Source organism: Ceratotherium simum, chromosome 13 (assembly GCF_057802395.1).
Source record: "Ceratotherium simum simum isolate JZ-2026a chromosome 13, ASM5780239v1, whole genome shotgun sequence".
Taxonomy (NCBI): domain Eukaryota; kingdom Metazoa; phylum Chordata; class Mammalia; order Perissodactyla; family Rhinocerotidae; genus Ceratotherium; species Ceratotherium simum.
In genome coordinates, this window is record NC_141912.1 from 25,283,458 (window position 1) to 25,306,036 (window position 22,579).

General features: G+C 44.1%; 1 protein-coding gene and 4 non-coding genes across 5 annotated transcripts; 4 read left to right on the forward strand and 1 right to left on the reverse strand.

The window, feature by feature from the left end:
* The first annotated feature begins 354 nt into the window (after nt 1-354).
* Nucleotides 355-7,845, forward strand: BTN1A1 (butyrophilin subfamily 1 member A1). Its single transcript, XM_004443209.2, has 8 exons — nt 355-418; nt 1,013-1,150; nt 1,369-1,716; nt 3,544-3,825; nt 4,666-4,815; nt 5,309-5,329; nt 5,424-5,450; nt 5,868-7,845. Exons 2-8 carry the CDS (start codon nt 1,072-1,074, stop codon nt 6,539-6,541), a joined length of 1,581 nt encoding a protein of 526 aa, XP_004443266.1. The 5' UTR covers nt 355-418; nt 1,013-1,071; the 3' UTR covers nt 6,542-7,845.
* A 6,696-nt stretch (nt 7,846-14,541) lies between these two features.
* Nucleotides 14,542-14,624, forward strand: TRNAL-CAG (transfer RNA leucine (anticodon CAG)). Its single transcript has one exon. It is a non-coding gene; the product is annotated as a tRNA-Leu (tRNA).
* A 4,009-nt stretch (nt 14,625-18,633) lies between these two features.
* Nucleotides 18,634-18,707, reverse strand: TRNAT-AGU (transfer RNA threonine (anticodon AGU)). Its single transcript has one exon. It is a non-coding gene; the product is annotated as a tRNA-Thr (tRNA).
* Nucleotides 18,708-21,754: 3,047 nt separating this feature from the next.
* Nucleotides 21,755-21,827, forward strand: TRNAR-ACG (transfer RNA arginine (anticodon ACG)). Its single transcript has one exon. It is a non-coding gene; the product is annotated as a tRNA-Arg (tRNA).
* Nucleotides 21,828-22,393: 566 nt separating this feature from the next.
* On the forward strand, nt 22,394-22,466 carry TRNAV-CAC (transfer RNA valine (anticodon CAC)). The gene has a single exon. It is a non-coding gene; the product is annotated as a tRNA-Val (tRNA).
* Nucleotides 22,467-22,579: the final 113 nt, after the last annotated feature.

Genomic DNA, 22,579 nt, shown 5'->3' on the forward strand with positions numbered 1-22,579 from the left:
CTTAATTTCATTTAATCCTCCCAACATCTCTCCAAAGAAGTTACTAGTAACAATATTCCCATTTTAGAGATAAAAGAACTGAGTCTCTGAGAACTGAATGAACTGGCTCAAGGTCTTATGTCTCATTTCAGCGTTTTTTTTTTGACATTCTTATTCACTCTATGCCCCTGTATTCAGTCCAGCTCATCAGTGTATATCCTGATCTCTGAGCTGAAGACCACAAGTCCACAGACCCTTTACCTCTCCGGAAAACTTTTTTTTTTCCAAAGTAAATACATCAGGGACCTGGAGGCAGGTTTTCCTGAGAGCACTTCCCCCTTCCTTCTCCTGCTGGCCTTTAGCTTTTCTCCCTGGGCCACAACCAGCTTTCTCACGTGGCAGCAGTGGCTCGTTCGTGCCTTCTCCTCCAAGATCCGAGGTCAGTGTCTGCAACTACCCTTAGCTCCTGAGAGAGCCAGCAGCCAGGGGGGCATCTTCTCTCCCTCTGGCTCCTTCCTGTCTAGTACCAGGCTCTCCACTCTTCAAGCCCTTTAACTCTCTTCAGCTCCCCTTTCTTGTTCTATCTCCTCCCACCTTTTCCTCTTTTTTTCTCCAGTTTATTCCTCTGGTCTCTGTCTCTGCCTCCATGGCTTTATCTTTGTTGTCATTGCTAAAAGCAAATACCAAATTATCGTATTTGAAAGAAGAGATTTTTAGGGCAGTGGTTCCAAGATCTGTTCATTTATATGCAACCCATTAATGGATACTCTTCCTCACAAATTCCCCTTTCCTAAGTCTCTTTGGGGGTTTTAGGGCCCATTTTGTTGTTTTATACATGCTTAACCAAACTTAGGGTGGTGGGTGGGTGGGTGCTGTTGGCAGCATGGACTGCAAGTCTACACTGGAGAGGAAGCAGAGAGAAGGCTTCAGGTGCAAATGACTAGAGCATTCCAAGATGGAAAGAGCTGTTGGGAGGACTGGGGAGACAGTGTCTAGAGAACCCACAGTTATCTCCTGTCCACTCATCCCCTAGGTTGAAGCTCCTGACCGACTCCAGGACACCAGTATCTTGCTGACCCGGAAAGGTTGGAGATGGCAGTTTGCCGAAACTCCTTCCCACCCACATGTCTGCTCACCCTCATTCTGCTCTGGCTGCCCACACTGGATTCAGGTAGGTGTTCCCTCTATGTCTCTCTCCCTCTCTGACCTCCAGGGTTGAAATTTCTCAGTAAATGTAAACAATCGCATTTGGAGTCTCCAGATGGACTCCTTCAGGCTGTTGTAGGAATAAGAGAAATGGAGAGACTCTGGCATTGGCGGGAGCCTGGTCTGTGTCAGTCCTCAACTCCCATCTCCACACCCTGTGTGACCCTCCTGGTTTTTCGGCAGCTCACCTTGAGGTGATTGGACCTCCGGAGCCCATCTTGGCCATAGTGGGGGAAGACGCTGAGCTGCCCTGTCACCTGTCCCCAAACGTGAGTGCTGAGCACATGGAGCTGCGGTGGTTCCGGAAGAAGGTCTCGCCCGCGGTGTTCGTGCAGCGGGACGGGCGGGAGCAGGAGGGAGAGCAGATGGCCGAGTACCGGGGGCGAGCGACGCTGGTGGAGACCAACATCACCGCGGGGCGCGTCGCTGTGAAGATACACCCGGTCAAGGCCTCTGACGACGGGGAGTACCGATGCTTTTTCAGGCAGGAAGAAAGCTACGAGGAGGCCATTGTGCAACTGAAGGTGGCTGGTGAGTAGACTGGTTTTTACTGTATCTGGTGACTCCCATGCGATACATATTTTCCTATGGATCTGCTACTTTGGAAGCCATCAGATTCATCCCCCAAATCGCTTTTAGATTGGAAGATGTTGGCAGGCCTAGAATGGGAGCTGAGTAGGAAGGAGGTTTGAGTTGAGAGTGGAGAGAGAGCAGCGAATTCTTTCTTGTAGAGCTTTATTTCATTTATGTCCTGCTTTTTCCTCTCAATTATAGGATAAGCATTTCCTTATGCTATTAATTAAATAAATGTAAGATGTAATGGCTGTATGACATTCTTTCTTATTAGTACACCATACATCATAATTTACTTGATCATGTCTCAGAATTGAACACTTAAATTGTGTCTGTTTTTCACCATTACAGTCAGGCTGTGGTGAGCATCCACAGCCTTGTGGATGTGGATTATGGATTATGTGGGTGTGGTTTATGGATTAGTACCCAAGGACTGATTTCCTAAGATAGAGCATGGCTGCTTTTTAACATTCTTGATCCACCTAGAAAAGGTTTTGTTTTTGTTTCTGTTTTTGCTTCAAGCCAAAATTCAGAGTGAAACAATAAGGAAACTGGTAAGCATTCAGGAGGAAAGTATGTGTAGAGGTCTGACTTTCCCACTGACTAGTGAATGGCATCAAGCAAGTCTCTTTCTGAGCCATGTTTCCTGCTGTAACACTGGGGCAGCACCTGTCAAACAAGACTTTGCAAGAATGAAATAAAATTAGATGATATACAAGAAACTGCTTTTTCAATTCTAAAAGCATTATATTCTTGTAAGATATTATTACTGTACCTAAGACTCTCTAAAATGTATAATGTAATATGAATATATTGCCTTTAGAGTATATATTCAAATGAAGATAAAGTCTGAAAAATACTTGGGAGAAATCTGGGTCCCTGCCTACAACAGGGTGCCCCCTGTGACAGCATCATGCATAAATCACATTTTATTTTTAGGGAAGTATCTTAAAGGTTGACAATAAAACCCTAGAGATTTGATAGCATAAAACTGTCATTGTTACCTCTTATGAGTGATAGACACCTTTGAGAATCTGCTGAAAGTGGGAGCCCTTTTCATGAAAAGAATACACATTCTGACATATACACACAAACGTGGAATATGGATTTAAGTCAATGGTTGTGGACATGTGTTTAAGGACTCTACTCTGCAGATATGTGTTTTTCCATACTTTGTAGAATTGTAAGAAAATAATTAGGCTAAACAGACGGGAAGAACAGCCTTATGTTGATTTATGTTAAGACATATTTGTGTGAGGGAAGATGAGGTTGCAATCATTTAATTCCTGAATCAGTATCACAGGTAAAGGAAATTTAAATTGTCAGCTATGATCTCAGTGCAAAGAACCTCCAACCCCCTTTCTCCTCAAAGATACTCCTTCTTTAAATACCCAGTCTTAGTTCTGCTCCTCCCTAAAGCCTTCTTATAACACTTCCAACCACAGAGCTCTCTCCACCTCTGGAGCTCCCAGCCTAGACCACTAACGCACCTCATAGCCATTGGTCTTGCTGTTCCTGTTGACTGGACAAGCACTCCCATGTCTGCCCATCAAACTCCTGCCCACATTTCAAACTCTGAATCCCAACATGGCATCCCTCCCTGATAAGGTGTATGAAATTCTTTTTATTGATACCTCAATTTCCTTGTATAATGAAATACAGAGATGAGTTCCCCTCATTCCCAGTCCCCTTGTGCTTCTCTTTCTCAAACTATGTGGCCCTATCATTATAAGATTCCCAGAAGTGTGTCCACTAAAGGAGTAAGGCCACCTTCTCTTTCAATAGCTCTGGGCTCTGATCCTTACATCTATATGGAAGTTCAAGACAGTGGAGAGATCCGGCTGGAGTGCACCTCAGTGGGATGGTACCCAGAGCCCCAGGTGCAGTGGAGAACTCCCAAGGGAGAGACGTTTGCATCCATGTCAGAGTCCAGGAATCTTGATGAAGAAGGCTTGTTCACTGTGGTAGCTTCAGTGGTCATCAGGGACACCTCCATGAAGAATGTGTCCTGCTGTATCCAGAACCTCCTTCTTGGCCAGGAGAAGGAAGTAGAGATTTCCATACCAGGTCAGTAAAACCAATGCTGGGTTCCTATTTGACACAGCTTCAGGGCCACATCACCTGGGATACCTGCGCAGCCATGACCTCCTGGCAGAGTTGTCTACTTTCCTCACCTAAGCTCCTGCCCACTGACTTGAGGGAGCCGCACCAACTTCACTAAAAGAGTAAAGATACTGAAGGCATAAACTCTGCCTAGATCTCATAGAAATTCCAGATTTTCCATGTAGGATATATATCTTAGATAGAGAAGCATTGTCCCTGGGGGCCTTCCTGATCCAAAGCCTTCTCTCTTTGAGTAAAAAGAAAACTAAGTTAGTTCTCCTATTTCCACCCTTGCCCTCCTCTCTCCTCCTCATTCCATGCTACAGCTCTAAGTTTCCAGGGTCCTCAGGAAAGCAAATGTTCTCGTTATTCCCTAGACACTACCTCTGGTTCAGGTGGGAACCTTTCCTTATTCTTTGGTCATTGAGTCCCATTCTGTTGCACACAGAGATAACATTTCCTCTTCCTTATTTACCTCCCTCATCCCCTTGGCTCCCATCCTGCATTGATAGTTAAGGAGGAATTTCCATAATAACATGAATTGGTCTATTATATTCTTTATTTCATAGTTCCTGTCCCAAAATGACTCTTATGCATCTTCATTCCTCTCTTTCTCTGCTCTATTTACCTAAGATCAAAATTTTTCTGAAAAGCTTAGAGTGGCATTGGAGGGACTATTTTTACCATGGGAAGAATGGGAGAGGTCCAGGTCATCCTCTCTTCTAACCCCCTTTGGAATAAGGAGAAGAGCTGGACTTGCTCAGAGTTTCTCAGCAAATGTTCTTCTTGGGGATTTTGTTTTAGCTCCCTTCTACCCAAGGCTGACTCTCTGGATGGTGGCTGTGGCTGTCATCTTGATAGTCCTAGGACTTCTCACAACTGGGTCCATATTTTTTACTTGGAGACTATACAAGGAAAGATCCAGACAGAGGAAGGATGAATTCAGCTCTAAAGGTAAGTCGTAGAATCCCAGGCTACTTGTCAGGAGTGCTTCCGAGTATAGTTGGATCCAAGTCCTTTAGGATGACTGCCAATGGGAAGATATTTGATTCTAGAATTCTGAAAGCCAGAGGGGATTATAAGGCTCCTGAGGTCACTGATCCCAATATGAAGAAGAACAGAGGTTTGGGGTGCAGGAAGAGTCAAAACCAAGTCTAATCGAGATATTAGACCTGATGTTTCCTCAGTACTGACCCTCAGACTCTATCCTCACTTTTAACTAGGTTTCCCAGTAATGATTAAAGACTTCGTCTCAAGCCAGTAGGAACTTCTTGCATATTTCTTAGAAAACAAAACACAATCCTTGTTCTTCATTTATTGATAGTGTTTCAATAATCGGATAGTCATGAATTAAACAATTACTCCCTTGTGTGTTTCTCACACTATTTTGTCCCCTCCCTCATGTCCGCTCTAATAGGTCATTAAGGTATTTCTGTTTGTTTTCCAGAGAAACTCCTGGAAGAACTCAGTAAGTTCTCTCTTTTTGTCATATTTCACCCACAAGGTTTTCTCTCTCTTATTATAAAACCTGTCAATGACTCTTTCTCTCTATTTCATTGCAGAATGGAAAAAGGCTACATTGCATGCAGGTCAGTGGTTCTGAACTTCTTAAGGCCTCTGAGGCTCTATCCCCCAGGGATGCAAAGTCCTACAATACTTGAAAATGAAAACACTAACACATTTCAGTGGTGAAGATAGAGAGAGGAAAGATGATGGCAAATGGCCTCAACATTTTCCTTGGGGCACATAGAGGGCCCTTGGAAGATGGCTAGAGACAAGCCTCTTCTGACAGGGTACTCTTAGGCATTGGGGACATTTGGCTCATACATCACCCTGTGGCTGTGGATGGACAAGCAGAATAGAGACAGCTGAGCAGGCCAAACAGCTCTCCTCCTGAGGAGACCTTTCAACTCCTAGAACAGGGCTCTATTTCTTTGGAGAAGAAAAGATAGGTCTAGTTACCTCTAACATTCACTGATGCTCCGACTCACTCTTTCTGTCTCTAGTTGATGTGACTCTGGATCCAGACACCGCCCACCCCCACCTCTTTCTGTACGAGGATTCAAAATCTGTCCGACTGGAAGATTCACGTCAGAAACTGCCTGAGAAACCAGAGAGATTTGACTCCTGGCCTTGCGTGTTGGGTCGTGAGGCCTTCAGCTCAGGAAGACATTACTGGGAGGTGGAGGTGGGAGACAGGACTGACTGGGCAATTGGGGTGTGTAGGGAGGATGTGGTTAAGAAAGGATTTGACCCCATGACTCCTGAGAATGGGTTCTGGGCTGTGGAGTTGTACGGAAATGGGTACTGGGCCCTCACCCCACTCCGGACCCCTCTTCCACTGGCAGGACCCCCTCACCGGGTTGGGATTTTCCTGGACTATGAATCAGGAGACGTCTCCTTCTACAACATGACTGATGGATCCCATATCTATACTTTCCTCAGCACCTCTTTCTCTGGCCCCCTCCGGCCCTTCTTCTGCCTGTGGTCCAGTGGTAAAAAGCCCCTGACCATCTGCCCAATCACTGATGGGCCTGAGGGAGTCCTAGTAGTTGCTGATGCCAAGGACCTTTCTAAGGAGATCCCATTGTCCCCCATGGGGGAGGACTCTGCCTCTGGGGATACAGATACCCTCCATTCTAAACTAATCCCTACCCAGCCCAGCCAAGGGACACCTTAAGGAATATCCCAACTTAACTGTTTTCCTTTGCTCAAACACCTCTCCTCCATCACTCCCTGAGGCTTCAGCTGCCAGCTTCACCCAGCCCCTGTTTCTTCCTGTTGGGTAGGGATTAATTAGTCTTGGGAAGGTTGTGTGGCTGCTGCTAGAGAGTGTGGGTATAGGACCTTCCTAATCTGTTTCTGTACCAAAATTCAGGGGGCACAGGGGTGACTTAAACTGCTTCTGGTGTTCTCCTATCCCTTGAGGCTAAATCCTATAGAAAGGGACTTGAAGAAAACTCAAAGGACAGCTCAGAGACCAAGATGGGGTTAGGTTGGCATGTGGTCATGACAGAAACATCTTGATGTCTAGCATAGGAGTATGTAGAGGAAGGGGTTTTAGGCAAACAGAAAACCTAAAGGTTTCTGGAAAGGGAAGATCCAAGGCTGAAATCCCATAAAGGAACTTGGAGGGGACACCATGACGGAGGAAAGTGAGGTGAACCCAGGCCAGTGATGGACACCTGGCCTGCCCCTAGAGTTTTAGAGCCTATATCTCAAATTTTCAAAGTCATGTCCTACAGAGTAGAGGGGACTGGCCCTACTTCTGTGAGATCTGAACAATTGGCAAAGAGGAGTAGAGAAGAGCTGAAAGGAGCAGGGGAAGGGGGTCAGACAGAGGTGTGATGAAGGAGAGAATTTTAACAAAACTCAAAGTTTATGTGCACAGCCATGCCTCAGGCTCTGTTTCCCTCTCTGCACCCTCTTGCTTCTCTCTTGCCTGGGGGTCATTCCAACCTCACTTTGTGGACTCCACAAGTTTCAAGTTCTCTTCTTCCTTTGGATCTACAATCTCTCCATTTCAAAGGCATTTCCAGGAATCATCCTTCAGAGATATCACCACTTTATCAGCCACTGTCTCAGCCTCATGCCCCCTCAAGCTCTCATCGCAACGTCCAGTTTAAACCCCTCAAACCTACTTTCAGTTAGCTTCAACTGACATCCCTTTTCACATCATGTCACCATTCACCCTCTCCCCACTCAGCTTTCCTATGTGCTGCTCTCCCCAGGGTCTCCTGAATGCTGCGTCACTGTGGTCAGTGCAGCTAGATGGATTGCACCTGTTTGTATTTGCCTCTGTTTGTGTTTGCATTTTCCTATATACATGTGGCTTGTCTCACGAATGGACTGCAAATTTATCCAGGCTCACACCTTCCATTTCCCTTGTATTTTTCCAGTTTCCAGGGTAGACGTCACCCATGGTCTTAACCTAATAAATAAGTCTGTCTGATTGCTGAAAGCTGCATCTGCACCTTCCGTTCTTTGTCCCAACAAGTGAAACTGAAACAAAAACAGAGGAAAGAAATCTGCATGGGAATGCAGCTGGTGAAAGCAGTGTGGTTCTCTTTATCCAAGACCTATCCCAGGGCCTGATGGCAGTGGGCTCACCAGGGCAGGCGGGCACCCTGGGCTATTGTCCCACGAGGGTCCAGCTACTTACAAAAAGGCCACCGTGGCAATGGCTACCTACCCTTACCCTCTGTTTGGGTGGTGACTCCACTTCTACTACTAAAAAGGTAATTGACTCCTGGTGTAGGCAAGTGAAGCCACTTCTTCAAATTTTAACAGTACTTTTCCAGGAGGAGGAAATAGTTGGGAAATTTTTATTGGTAATGCTTCCTAATTAAAAAAAAAAAAAAGTTGGGTGATCTTTGGAAACCACTGTTCCAGAAAGGAGGCCCTATGGATTCCTACTTGAAGGCCCTCATAGTTCCGTGAGATGCCCACTTTCCCCTATGGTGCCCCAAGTGAGGATCAAGAATAGTCCGCCTCACAGAGGGTCTGATCTTAATGCAATTCAACCAGCTCTGCTGCCAAACACGACAGAATGTGTGTCTCCAAAGATTCACCAAATGGTGGGAAAATTACCTCTTTTTACGCCTCCTGCGGAGAAATCATCAAAATCAGACCTATTACTTAACAAACAAGAACTCAAAATTCCAAATTATGTTCACAGTAACATTATTTCCATTATTGCACCATATTATATTTCTCATAATTAAGCGAAAAACCAACTTTTCTAAATTTTCAGCCTACCTGCTACCCTCACAGAAAATCATGACAAATTAAAGCTAAACATTCTCTCTTAGGTGGAAATTCTGAACACCACGCAGGTCTATTATCACCACATTCACTATACTCCAAGTGGAATATGACAATGACAACAATACTCCATTACTCAATTTTTATCATTGTGAGCTCCCAGGTCCCACCTCCATTTAGGTTTTGGTAATGATTTTGGTTTTGGTATCTTTCTACTGACTTGGGGTTCAAGATCTACATAACAATGTATACATAATCACATTTCCATGGATGTATTACCAGATTATTTAAAAGTGAATCTGCATACCGGCTTATAAATCAGGAGATCACAGAGGTTTTAGTTTGGGAAGGGTTGGGGAGAAAATGTAATGAGTGTGAAGTGACTGTCGACATTGACTCCAGTTGCTTCCTTTCAGAGATGAGAAAACTGAAGCCAAGAGAAATGAAGTGATTTGGCTAAAAGTACATAGTATGTGCCCAAGCCAGACCTGAAAGCAGGTGTTCTTGCTATCTGTCCAAGACGTCTTCCACTGAGCAAACCACAGTAGAGTAGGAGGACAGATTAAGTGCATCTGGGGACTGGAGCTTCAGAACACTGTTTAGAGAAACTACCAAGGTGGGACCCATTGCCTCAGGAGATTCTTAGGCATATAGAGGGTCAGAAGAAGAAAAAAGCAACTAAGCATGCCACCTTCTACTTGGACCGAGGGCTTGGACCCGGAGAACCAGAGAGAAAGGGCTCCTTCCTCCATCATTTCATGGATCCCCAGCACCCAATGTCCTCCTTTCCTTGTCCCTTCCTCAAACCCTACTCACCCCACACTGCCCACCCATGCCACCCACCCTACACTGTACACCTGGGAGAAGAATATCATTTATTCCTGCTTTAAAAGTATTCACTTGTGTTCAAGTTACACTTTTAGAAGTCAAAGAAAAACAAAGTCCAAGCTTCTTTAAAAATACTTGGGAACTTCAGCAAGTTGCTTTGCTAGTTGAGTATAATGTGTATCCTGAAATGTGTATGTGAAATCTCACCCAGAACAGACGGGGCTGCCACAGGATCCCCTCTCTGAAAGTAAAAAGAGAAACAGTCACAGGTTTTAATCAGCTCTGTGACTCCCCTCCCCGTCCCTTTTCCACATGATCTTCAAGGAAAATGGAGCCTCCTTACTAGCTTGATTTTCCATAAGAGAAAAATAAGTTTATTTCTATCTTGTTTAAGCCACAGTTAGTTTGAAACTTTCTTACACAAAACTGAAGCTATATCCTAGCTAGTACATCCCACAAATGACTCTTGGTGCCTTTGTAAGAGGCTGAAGATTCCAAGGTTAGACCACGTGAATGATTCTGTTTACACTGGTGTTTCTTATCAACTGAGATTCTTATGATGATGTTGCCAAGTTTTCCAGTGTCCATAAAAGTACTTGACTCGCAGCCAAGAGTCTCCCAAGGGAAAGTCAGACTTGGGAAGTAAGCAACTCTAATTCATCCCAGAGAACTGTCTGACCACTGCAAAGAGCACTGAATGGGGATGCCACACACACTTTCGAGCATTACTACTTATGCTTGTCCTGGACCAGCATGTTAGAACCACAGATTCTTGAGACCCACTCCAGACCTCCTGAATCGGAAACTGCATTTTAGCAACATCCGCAGATGATTCATGTGCACTTTGAAGTTTGACAACTGACTAGATGTCTGCTTCAAAATATTATGCATCTACTTGAGGCAGAAGATCTCAGTTGCAGTGCCAAGAACTCTTCAAGAAGTGTGCCCTCATGTTTCAATCAATGTGCAAAATGCATTTTTGGGACAACTGAGTATGTATAATTATAGTAGCGAACAGTAACAGAGCACTTATATGCCAGTTCTGTTCCATGTGCTTTACATTTGGTAAATCATGTCATTTTTCAGACCTCTAAGAGGTAGGTACCAGTCCAATCCCCATTTTTTAGACAAAAAGACTGAGGTACAGAGAGATGCGATGGCTTCTATTACCTGTTGGTGAGCGGTAAAGCTAGGATTTGACCCTAGGCTGTCTGGTTCCAGGGTCCATGCTATTGATCACTACACTACAAGACGTTGTCCAGGTAATGACATTCAAACAATCCTCTGAGCTGAGCAGATCTTGTGTTGGCTCACAGAGCAATGTACAACTTAGGACAAGTAAGAGAATTAACATAACATTAAGTTACTGCCAGAGAAAAATCTTGTACTGGATTGTACAAGAATTTGGCCTCAAGATCTTATAAGAGGGAGGTCAGGGCAGCGACGAGTTCCATTCAAACAGCCAAACAGCACTGGAAGATGACCAAGTGCCAGGACAATGGCTTTGGACACTTTAATAATCACGGTGAGACACTATTATATTATTGTAATTATTGAGTTGAACTTCTGACTGACTAGTTTATAGTTATTTAGAGACATTTAATCCTTTGGAGAACCTGACAAAGACTGTATTCTTTTCTCTGTCTACCATGATATTAACTCCCATCTACCCCATCTGTTGCTCATGACTCCAAGAGACACATCTCTGGCCCCAACATGACCTCTGAACTGGTCTTACATATCCCACTGACTCTTCAGTGCCTTTACGGAACAAATAATAGGCACCTCTCATTTACCAGGGCTAAAATACAATTCATCATACAACTGATAAATTTACTCCTCACTTCATCTTCCCCATCTTGGTTAACGGCTCTAGTATTCAACCCTTTTCTCAAGCCAAAAGCATACATGTAAGCCCTAATTCCTCTTTTTATCTCACTGCCCACCTCCAAACTATTGGTAAATTCTATCTGCTCTGCCTTCAAACTATATCCTGGACAGGATCACTTCTCTCCTCCTTCACAATTAGCCCCCTGGTCTAAGTCATCAGCATTTCTTACCTGGATTTTTGAAATAGCATCTGCTTCTACTCTTGACTCTATGGCCAGCTATCCATATAACAGTCAGAGTATTGTTTTTAAAGACAAATCAGATTATATCACTAAAATCCTCCAGTGGCTTCCCAGTGCAGTCAGGGTAAAACTCAGGCCCCATGTACACCACTTGGCCTTTGGCCACTTCTGCACCCTAAGCTCTTTCCACTCCTCCTTACTTTCCTCCAGACACAGAGGCTTTTTAGCTCCTTCATTCTCATCTCAAGTCCTTTGCCCTTGCTGTGTTTTCTCCCTGTCCCCTGGATATCTGTATGTCTCACCCCTCATTTTATTTGAGTTTCTACTCAAATGCCTTCCCTAACTACCCTCTGTAAAATAGCACTGCACTCACTCCTGCTCCACTACTTTCTGACCCTTCACTGCTCTATTTTTCTTCAAAGCACTTACCACTATTTGAAATTAGAAGCTTATTTGTTTTCTCTATTGTCTGTCTTCTTCATAGATGTAAGTGTCCATGAAAGCAGGGATTTTGTTTTGTTGCAAACAAAAAAAAGCCCTTGCTATATATTAGTTGTTCAATAAATAGCAATTGAGAGATTAAGTTATAAGTATGCTCCACACTCAAGAAAGTTTGAGACTGACTTGGAGGTTAGGACAGGTATGGCTGACCTACCCCAGAGAGATGGCTGTTGAATGTTTTCTAGATACATGTGGGGATAGACCAAACCACACCCAGCAGTTGGGTCTTTACTGTCCCAGCTGCTTTGAAAGTAGGTCGGATAGCCAGATTTAGCAAATAAAATATGTCCATATGGGACATACTTTATAATAATAAATCATTCATTGTTTATCTGAAATTTTAATTTAACTGGGTGTTCTGTGTTTTCTCTGGCCTGGGCCCTTTCATCCTCTGGCCAAGGTAAACACCACATGTTCACCAGAAAACAGCTCACCTCAAGAAATTTGTATGAACATTCACTCCCTTTCTCCTCTAAACCAAATTCATGTTTTAACCACAATACTTCCTTATTCAAATATATATATACATTTTCATGTAGCTCAAACTCCTCATGAGCTCTCTGTTTCCCTCTCTCGTTACTGTTTGGTATATTCATTCATGGATGATCAACTTCATGAATGAAGAGGTGAAAAAAAAGTACTGTACCTCTTGGTCAATGATCTTCTCATGAAGCTTCCATTTCTTCCTCCTCTGGGGATTTTCACTTTCTCTGTCCTTTAAATTATCTAGATTCATTGTTTGTTTTATCCCATGATGACACGGGGTGTGGCTGGACCTCTGGAACCCAGAAATGTTACCTGCATCCTTGAGATATATATTTGTCTTCACAAAATGCTCACATACAACGTCCTCCCACACAACAACTCCAATAATCAGATTTTAATATTCTCTACAGACTGTTTCCATCTTATCTCCCAGAAAGGTTGGGCTCCAGCATTTCAGCCACCAGGGAACACCTCCTTTGGTTATAGTCATCTCTAGCTATCTCCAGTGATTCACATGCTGACACCCCAGTGCAGGTGGGCACCCACACACTCAGCATGCACACACTCGCAACATCCATTGTAACCTGTGCTTTGGACTGCTCTGCTCCATGTTTTACAAATATTTTGGTACATAGGCCTGAATACTTTTTTGAATGTGGCTGCACCTCATCCTTAAAAGAATGATTCAGCCTTTCTTTAAAGCTAAACCCTAAAACAATGATCTCAAACCTGGGTGCACATTAGAATCACCTGGGGGTAGAAGGGAACCCTTAACAAATACACTTCCCAAGCAGAACTCTCAGATATTCTAATTCAATTGGTCTGGGGTGGGGAAGATGTTGAGATATTTAAAAATCTCCCCAGGGGAGGACCATTGCCCTAGAAGAGTATGAGAGGTGTTATCTATATGCTTTCACGTTTCACCTCCTGGTAATGTCAGAACAGTTTCTCTGTTAAGAATTATAGGGTTATTGCACTTTGAGCTGGTGGTTCTCAAACTTGAGCATGTCTCAGGAACACATGGAGCGCTTGTTAAGCGCAGATTGCTGGCCCCTATCCTCAAGACATCTGATTCAGTAGGTCTGGGTGGTCCTGAGAATTTGCATCTAACTGTTTCCCTGGGGATGGGGATTTGCTGCTTAATTTAAGAGATTAAGCATTGTATTTCAACAATTGAACTCAGATGAAACTGGAAAGTGCCTAAATTAGCAGTTTCTGAGGTCAACAGAGGCAAAACGACTTGTCTAAAATACTCCAGGCAGTTAATTGACTAGTTCCAGTTCTGTTTGAAACTCGAACTGTCAGGTTTCCTGGCTTCCAGTCAGTGATATTCCGACCATAGAATCCTGACTGCTACCCCTTGCTAACAACACCTGAAGGAGGTCACGTCTGACGCTTATGTATGTTTAGAAAAATTGCTGCAGTAGAGGCCTGGTATCAAGAGCCGGGTTCAGTAGATACAGAAACTACTCACTTTTTTGCTTTTTGAACTATATATTGCAGGATAACATCCGTACAGAAAAGTCCACGAATCCTCAGTGTACAGTTAGATAAACTCAGAACAAGAAGCAAGACATCCCCAGCCCCCTACACCGGTCCCAAGGGTAACCACGAGCGGGGAGATTCACAACAGAAAGGAAAACGGGAGGAGCTAACGAGCACTAAACTGGAATGGCCTAAAACCTCCCGAAAATGTCAATTTAAGCAAGGCAATTCTAGCAACACGGGTGCATTATTTATTTTAGAGTGGAGAGAAAGTGCCCTGAGGTGGCCCGCCCGCCCGCGCCGCCCCGCCCGCGGCAGTCCCCCGGGGCAGCCTGGAATCGAATCCGAGCTCACACAGAAGACGCCCCTCTGCGGCCCCAGCAGCCGCAGTCTTATTCCGCGCTGCCACTCAGATCCGCGTCCGGGGCGGTTCGCTAAGCCAGGGTTTCGCTTTTTAACCAAAGAGTTCCCATATCTTGAAAAAAGTTGAGTAGTGTTTAGGTCGACACAGAAATGAATTCTGAGCAGATCAGGCACCCAGCAAGTCAGGATGGCCGAGCGGTCTAAGGCGCTGCGTTCAGGTCGCAGTCTCCCCTGGAGGCGTGGGTTCGAATCCCACTCCTGACAGTACAGCTTTTACAATCGACAGATAATAACCACCTTTTCCTGTATTCCCACCGTGTAATGATCATTTCTTTTTTAAATAAATTATCCGAGCTCTAGAAGGAAAGCACTGTGTGCCCAGAAGACAATTTAAGATCTAGTCATTTTAATCTCATCTCCTTTCTCTGTCTCTATCTAGTCGTCCCTCTCTCTCCTTCCCATTCAAAGAACTGAATGAAAGTTACTCCTCAATTATCACACTGATAGTGTGTGATAACCTGATGTCCACAGGGCCCCTCTTTTCTTTTATTTATTTATACATAAAAGAAAAATTTATACCCTTTTAAATTCCCTTTCCTCAACCTCATTTCCCATCTCCCATCCCCGTAAAAAATCAGTGAAAATGTCATCCTTTACTTTCTGCATGTTTTTGTCAAATATGTATTTTTGGTTTCAGCGCATGCGTTTTAATTTACATAAATGACACTGTATCATATATCTCATCCTATTTTTTACTTTATTCCTTTTGCACCACGGTTTTGAGATTTATCTGTGTTGCTGTGTGTGCATCTACACCACAAATAGACCAATTGCTTGTAGTTGCTGCATAGAGGTCAGTGTGTGTCCACCTACTCACCCAGGGATGACTTCCAGATTGGGTCCAAGCCTTGCCACCACAAATAATGGTGCCATCAATGAACATCCTCCTACATATTCTATTATGAGGCTGTGTAAGATTTTCCTTCAGATACAGCAGGAGTGAATTTCAGGTCATGAGAATCTGACAGTTTACAAATTTTGCAGTTCAGAACAGAACCCAGCACCCAGGTAGGATGATTTAGACACACAGAAGTTCATGTTTAGCGACATCTCCAGAAATATTCCTCAAATTCAAGTTCCTGATGTCCAGCCTGCTTATGTTGGGCATGACTAGCTACAGCTACAAATATTAACATACAACATTTCTATTTTGAATTCAAAACTTGGATAGTGAATATTATTCTCACATAATTTATTGTGAAGCCTCAATTAATCAAAAACCTCAGATAACTGGAAATTTCTCCTCGCCATTCCCTTTTGAAAAAGAAATCCAACCTAATTCCAGGTTACAAAGGCAGAAAATAGGGGTAAATCTGTTTTATGATCATTGATATTCAGAACTGTTCTTCCTTCACCCTCTCCCCCAAAATCCTCAAAACTCACAGAAAGATTCATACATACTGAAATAAAAGCGAATTGGTATGTATTAGAAAGATTGTCATCAACAAGGTTAGAAAAGAACAAACAAATGAAATTTCCCTTTATTGCCCAGGTGGCCACATATTCAGTCCACTACTGCCCATTTAGAATCCCCACTTGGGCCCTGGCAACGTATGAGAAAGGAGGAAATGGCAAATAGGTGCAACGCTTAGGGTAAGAGGAGAAGCACTTAGAGGTGCTTGGAGGGCCAATAGGTTGGTCCAGTGGTATGCAGGCTACCTGGGCTCTGCCACTTATGAGCTGTCTGACCTTCTAGGCAAGTGACTGTGTATCCTTGTGCCTTGGTGCCCTCTTTAAAATGGAGGAAATAATTGAAACTTACCTCATTAGTATGCTGTGAGGGTTGCATGACTTAGTATGTATAAAGTGCTTGGCAAATAATAAATGCCCAAAAAATGCCTGGCAAATAATAAATGCCTGACAAATTATATTTTTTGTTATAACTGAGCACCCACTGTTTGCCAGTGCCCGTGCTGGACTCAGGAGATCCAGCAGTGAACAGGACTGGTACAGCCCCTACCCTGAGGAGTAGACAGGCTGGAAGCAGAAACAGATATGAAGCAAGTAGATGAGTGTTGCTACACACAATGAAATGGACAATACAGTCCCTTTTGCCCCATGTGCCCACAGAAGAACATCAGCAGCCCAGCTAGAGGCCCTACTTAATCCACAGCTTGTAAATGCAAATGTCATCCACACTGCTTTGTTAACACACAGTCTTTTTAAAAGAAAGCATGAGCCATGATACTTATCAACTGTCAAGTCCATCTGTGGTCTTCATGAGGTCACACATGATGAGGATGCCTAAGGGCCTACGGTAATCTCTAGACAAAGAAAAGTTTCAAGATCAGCACACCTCCTCCCTAATTGCTTCCATTTACCTGAATTGGGCATTCTCTTTCTCACCTCTAGGCACACACTGTTCCCTTTGCCTGTAGCACCTCTTCCTCTCCTTCTCCCTGGTCCACTCTCTTGCCTGGATAAAATCTACATCTCCTTCATGCTCAGGTTAGGTGTCACTTTTTTCAAGAAGTCTTTCCCCACCTCCTCTACCTCTACCCAGTCTGAGTTAAGTATCAAAGTGTGGCCCACAGTTTTCTCCATTCCTAGTGGTATCACATCCCACTATATTGCAATTGCCATTGAATTGTTTGCCTTATCCTCCCACCAGTCTCTTTAGGGCAGAACTCATGACCTGTATGTAATTAGCATGGAAACTGCCACGTAATAGGCCTTGGACGAATAGGCACTGAATGGATAAAAAACATTTGATTGCAAACCATTTCCACTTGTACACATAAATCACTGTCATGATTGCTGTACCGAGAGTTAGGAAGAATTTTAAGCTTTGGGGAGAGATGGTTAGATTCCTCACCTGGAATATTCTATAGCTTCAGTAGCCAGTACCACTACCTCAATGGTACAGATCATGCAATCTATTGAGGGCCACTCGGCTGGAAGCATCCCTGTAAATGTGTTCCTGGAGCCTGATGGAGCAGGAGGGTGAAGGTTAAGGCAGGTTTGGTTACAGGATGAAGTAATGGTCTAGTGTTGACATCTGCACCGTGACCCAGCTGGCCTCACCATTTCAGGGAGGTCTGTACTCTTGGCCTGGAAAAAAGGCTTTCATGAACAGAAGATAGGAGGATGTAATGAAAAACGGGATCTGCCTTTCCATTGCTGTCTGATGCCCATAAGGAAAAGTGAGGAAAGAAGATGCAGAGTGAGTAAAGTCTCGATAAAAGAAGAGTTGTTTCCTAAACTAGTCCTCAAAATATTGAGACATTTTGTTTCCACAGATAGGACAGGAGATCATATTTCAACCCTTGACCATCTACATAAAATAATGTACCTACAGAGGTAAAACCCAGGCTGGTGGAAATTTCTGTGCCACCTGGTGGGGGGCTTGATCTTGGGAGACGAGTGAAAGGGCTGGTAACAGGTACAGCGAATTTCCATTTCCCTGGTCTTGAGTTTCTGTGTAAAGGGGCCCAGTTATGAGTAAAAGTCTGGACTTCTTTCCCACTTCTCAGTTTTTCTTCCTCCCTCTTGGCAAGTTTGAGAGAAGGCACCTCAGCCCTTCCTGGACTTCTTCAAGTCAGCCTGGATGCTGCCAGCTTCAAGCCTGCCTATTCTAGTGGGCTATCCACTCTGATATACAATCAAATGAATGCTTCTCCCTGACACCTTCTTTTCAAAATCACGATTACAAATATTTGTTTTCTCTTTGATTTTCCTCCAAAAAACTCTGAGCACAAGACCACCTTTTTAAATAGTTATTTACAGTTTGTGTTATATGGTTGGATTTTAGTGGCTGCTATGAATTGAGATGCTGCAGTCTTCTGAACAACACATTTATCAATCATTCTGGAGGTTGACTTTTCTAAAAAATATAGCCTGCAGATGCGAGTGCATCCGTTTGGGATTTCCCCAGGAAAGAGAATAGAATAGTCAGAGACTATGACGTTGCTTTAGGTTTAATTTGGTGACTTTGCCTTCTGTTTTCCCTGGTTCCTTTTGTACTTGCTGAAAAAATATTACACGTGGATCCTTTTGTACTTGCTGAAAAAATATTACACGTGGAATAAAAATATAAGAACACCAAGAAAGATAGAAATTCTTCCGAAAGAAAATCAAATTCATCTGTCTCTTTTTCTGTGAACAATAAGAGTGTCCACCCTCAGAGCCACATAAAACACTGTTGTGAAAATTCATCTGTAAGATTACATGTTGATCACCTATCTCTTTTATTTGTGGCAGGAAAAACCACTACAGGCCCCGCTGGGATTCGAACCCAGGATCTCCTGTTTACTAGACAGGCGCTTTAACCAGCTAAGCCACGGAGCCAGTACGTCAGTTAGTCCCCAAATCGACAAGGAAAAGGAATGATCTTTGTTTTTGTTTTGTGCGTTCACTTTCCCACTGCTGAGGGTCACGAGCAGCCCAGATGCTTGCTCAGACCGTAAAGATGAACCTCGGCTCTGCCCGCAAACACCTAAGCAACCATGTAGTTATAGGAAAACAGCTCCCCTCGCGCGGGAGTGGGGTAAGGAAAACGTAGGCGCTAGCCTGAATCCTCAGGGCGCGCCACGGGAGTCTTCGAGAAACTGCCCGGAAGGGGAAGAGTTCAGCAGCTCCTGCTTCCGAGGGTGAAGCATGACCTAGAGCGCCGGGAGGAGACCAGGGGGGCGGAACCGGCCACACTTACAGGAGAACACCCCTCCGGGTCGTGTAACACAATTACATCAGACCACTTCCAGCACCAAGAACTGGTCCCTGCAGGAAGCAAGCTATATGTTCCTTATCTCACTGTTTTTAATTAAAATTCCAGTCATTCCTTTCCCATTTCTTTCCGTAAAATTCGGTTCCACCTGCCTGATTCTTGCTTATACTGTTAAACTAGTGGAATTCCAGAGTCGCACCTTAAAAATACACGGCTTTACAATTAAAACCTAGTCTTGGAAAGAAATAAAGGAGCGGTCCCTTTTCCTCTGCAGCTACAGAGGGAGAGAAGCTTTCTTGTCCTAAAACTTGTCCAAAGGATCTGTTTTGATAAAATGTCAAATTGAAAGCATTCACAAGAATTTCTACATTGTCGTGGGGGCTTGTGTGAGTATTGTAACTGTTTCCAATTTGTTCTATTCTCTGTAAAATAAATCTGTCCTTGGGAATATAATTTGAACAAAAGGCTATAGTGAAACTCTGAAGAGTTTATAAATTGTTGTAGCTGTGAAAGTGACATCCCAAATGAAATCTGTAATTATGATTGACTGTCTTGCTTGAACTTTGTTGTGGTGGTGATAATGCTGAAATCAACTGTATCAATATTTGAAGGATTTCTGTGTCACACTATAAGACAGCCATTGGCACTTACCTCTGCCTACATACATGATGGGGGGATGAGGGAGGTAAAAGTCTATGACTCTGCCAGCTTTCCTATTTTCAGAAAAAGATTGAAAGTCCATGAACTCAGTGATACCGGCTCAAGAAAAGGTTGACATAAGGGAAGCCATATTGTAGAAAAGAAACCCTATTGACCCCATTAACCTTGAATGATCTCTGACAAACTAACCCAGCTGGATATGCACCCTCTGGGAGACCTAACTGCTCTGTAGATTTCATGACCTCTGCTTGTGCACGAACCTCCCAGCTGCGATAAGATGATAACTTTGTTCTTTTGAGTTCCTTAGGAATGTGATGACCCCCAAACAGAAAGTCTATGCTGATAGCCATCATCAATGAAAACTGAAAGATCTGGTGTGGCACTCCCAGTCTGTAACACCAGAAGCTCAACATTCCTAACCTCCTCCCCTATAACCCACCCGCCTATATCACTGCTGTAAGATTTTGTGCCCCTTTAAGATGGTTCTTTGAGACATTAGTCGGCCATCTTCCCCCTTGCTAGCAAGCTGTAATAAACTGCCGTTTCTTTTCCACCATCTTGCCTCTTGATGATTGGCTTTTGTCTCACTGCGAGCAGATGGTGCCCTTTGTGCAGTAACATCAACACACAGTTTGAGACTCCATGAAATAAGCATCCATTTCTTTAATATTATAAAATTAGCCATCATATTGTTAGTGTGCTTGTAGCCAATATAATCATCAACAGCACCTTGTATAGCTTTGACCGAACTGTGGCAGATATTCAGCAAGACAGCAGAGCCAACAGTATTTGGTTTGGGTTTTTCCTTTGACTGGCAGCTGTCAAAATTTGCACAGAAATTCTGGGAAGTCAAAGGAGTTAACAAGCTAGAGACAAGTCTTGGGAGAAAACTGAGACTTCGAGCAATCATTTCCAGAAATCTGGGTGTGAACCCTATCTTCTACTCAATTCCCAATGTGACCAGCAGGGACCATGGAAATGCCCCTCACATTGGCTCTGTTTCACACATCTGAAATTGGAGAATGCACAGATCAATGTGTCACAGACTGCTGACAATAATGTAAAGAAATGTGGGAATGGCAGACAGTGCCATTTTCCATATGCTTGGGAGAGAAACTGCAGGAAGAGTGCACTGAGACACAGAGGAGGACCGGTCGACCACTGTGATGGTTAGTTTTATGTGTCAACTTGGCTAGGCTGTAGTACCCAGTTATTCAGTTAAACACTAATCTAGATGTTGCTCTGAAGGTTATTTTGTAAATGTGGTTAACATCTACAATTAGAAATTTTTAACGACCTAAGGAGAAACAAGAAAGAATGTCAGACCATGCTAGCCTACAACGGCTTCCAATTTCCTACGGAGTAACAGCCAAAGTCCTTACCAGGACCTACAAGGCCTGAGATCATCTCCCCAGATCTCCTACCCCTCTCCACTCAGCACTGGCCTCCCCGACATTACTGGAACATCCCAGGCGCACTCCCACCTACAGGCCTTTGCCCTGGAGATTTCCCCCGTCCCAGATCGCTCTGTTCCCTGATATCCGCATTTCTCTGTCGTTTATCACCTTCCCTGCTTGGGTTTCCTATTCTCTTTCCCAATTTTTTTTTCTCCACGTGCTTATCACCAGTATTTTACTTACTAAGTGTTTTATTATCGTCTGAGCCACAGCCTTGTAATCTTCCTGAGGGCAGGGACCACATCTGTTTTCTTCACGGTTGTATTTCCAGTGCCTGAAACGGTACTATTGGTTGAATGAATCAATGCATGAATGGAGGGGTAATATTGGGGCAGAGGGGATGCCGGGCTTGCCTCCCACCGCCATTTTTCGGTCGGCAGAGACAGACCGAGGAAAGACCACAGACATGAGGGTGCGTGCAGAAGTGGCCGCCGGGGAGCCAGGGCTATCGAGAACAACGCAGCTTTCAGGCCCAAGCACAAACCCTACCGGGTGGACCGGTACTACCTGGTTTCCATTGAACACACGTCAGCCCGTAACCCACGCACACACGCGGGCCAGTGGCGCAATGGATAACGCGTCTGACTACGGATCAGAAGATTCCAGGTTCGACTCCTGGCTGGCTCGGTGTAGGCGATGTCGTTTTACTTCCTTCGTCTGCCGACCACCGAGGAATTCGATGGGCTTAGAAAATTCGTGCAAGGCGAAGTTTGCCCGGACGTTTCAGGAGCAAGAAAGCGCCGCTTTTGACCCAGCTGAGACCATCAATCCTTTGTAAAGCAAATTCTGCGTCCGGCCATGCGGTGGCGCTAACCAAAGCGTTGGCAGACAAACGTGCGCTGTCCCCGCGTCATGCCCAGCCTCGCCAGTCCACTCCAGCTAAAGAAGGGGTTTGAAGCAACATATTAAGCAAAGGGGAAGAAATTTAAATATAGACATTCAGATTGAGAAATAGTAGTGAAAGGTCTTCCTAAAGATTAAAGTCTCTTTTGTTCTCCCCTATCCGGTTATTTTCAGAATAAATTATTAAGGATTTAGCTTCAGATCGCTGCAGGAGCTTGGTCTGCGCTTCTCTGGTTTGAGAACGGTACACAGACACACGCGCATATTAACGACGCACATTTGCAAGGTCCCGGCAGGAGAGGCGTGTTCTGTAGGAAGAACCACTGACTTGGGCAAGCCACCCTCGCAGCGTTTCCGTAGTGTAGTGGTTATCACGTTCGCCTCACACGCGAAAGGTCCCCGGTTCGAAACCGGGCGGAAACACATCTTTTTCTCCCATTATGAAACTAATTCCTTAAAATTTTATCATCTCCCATTATGAAACTAATTCCTTAAAATTTTATTTTACTTAGTTTTAAAATTTTTCACGCCTTCAT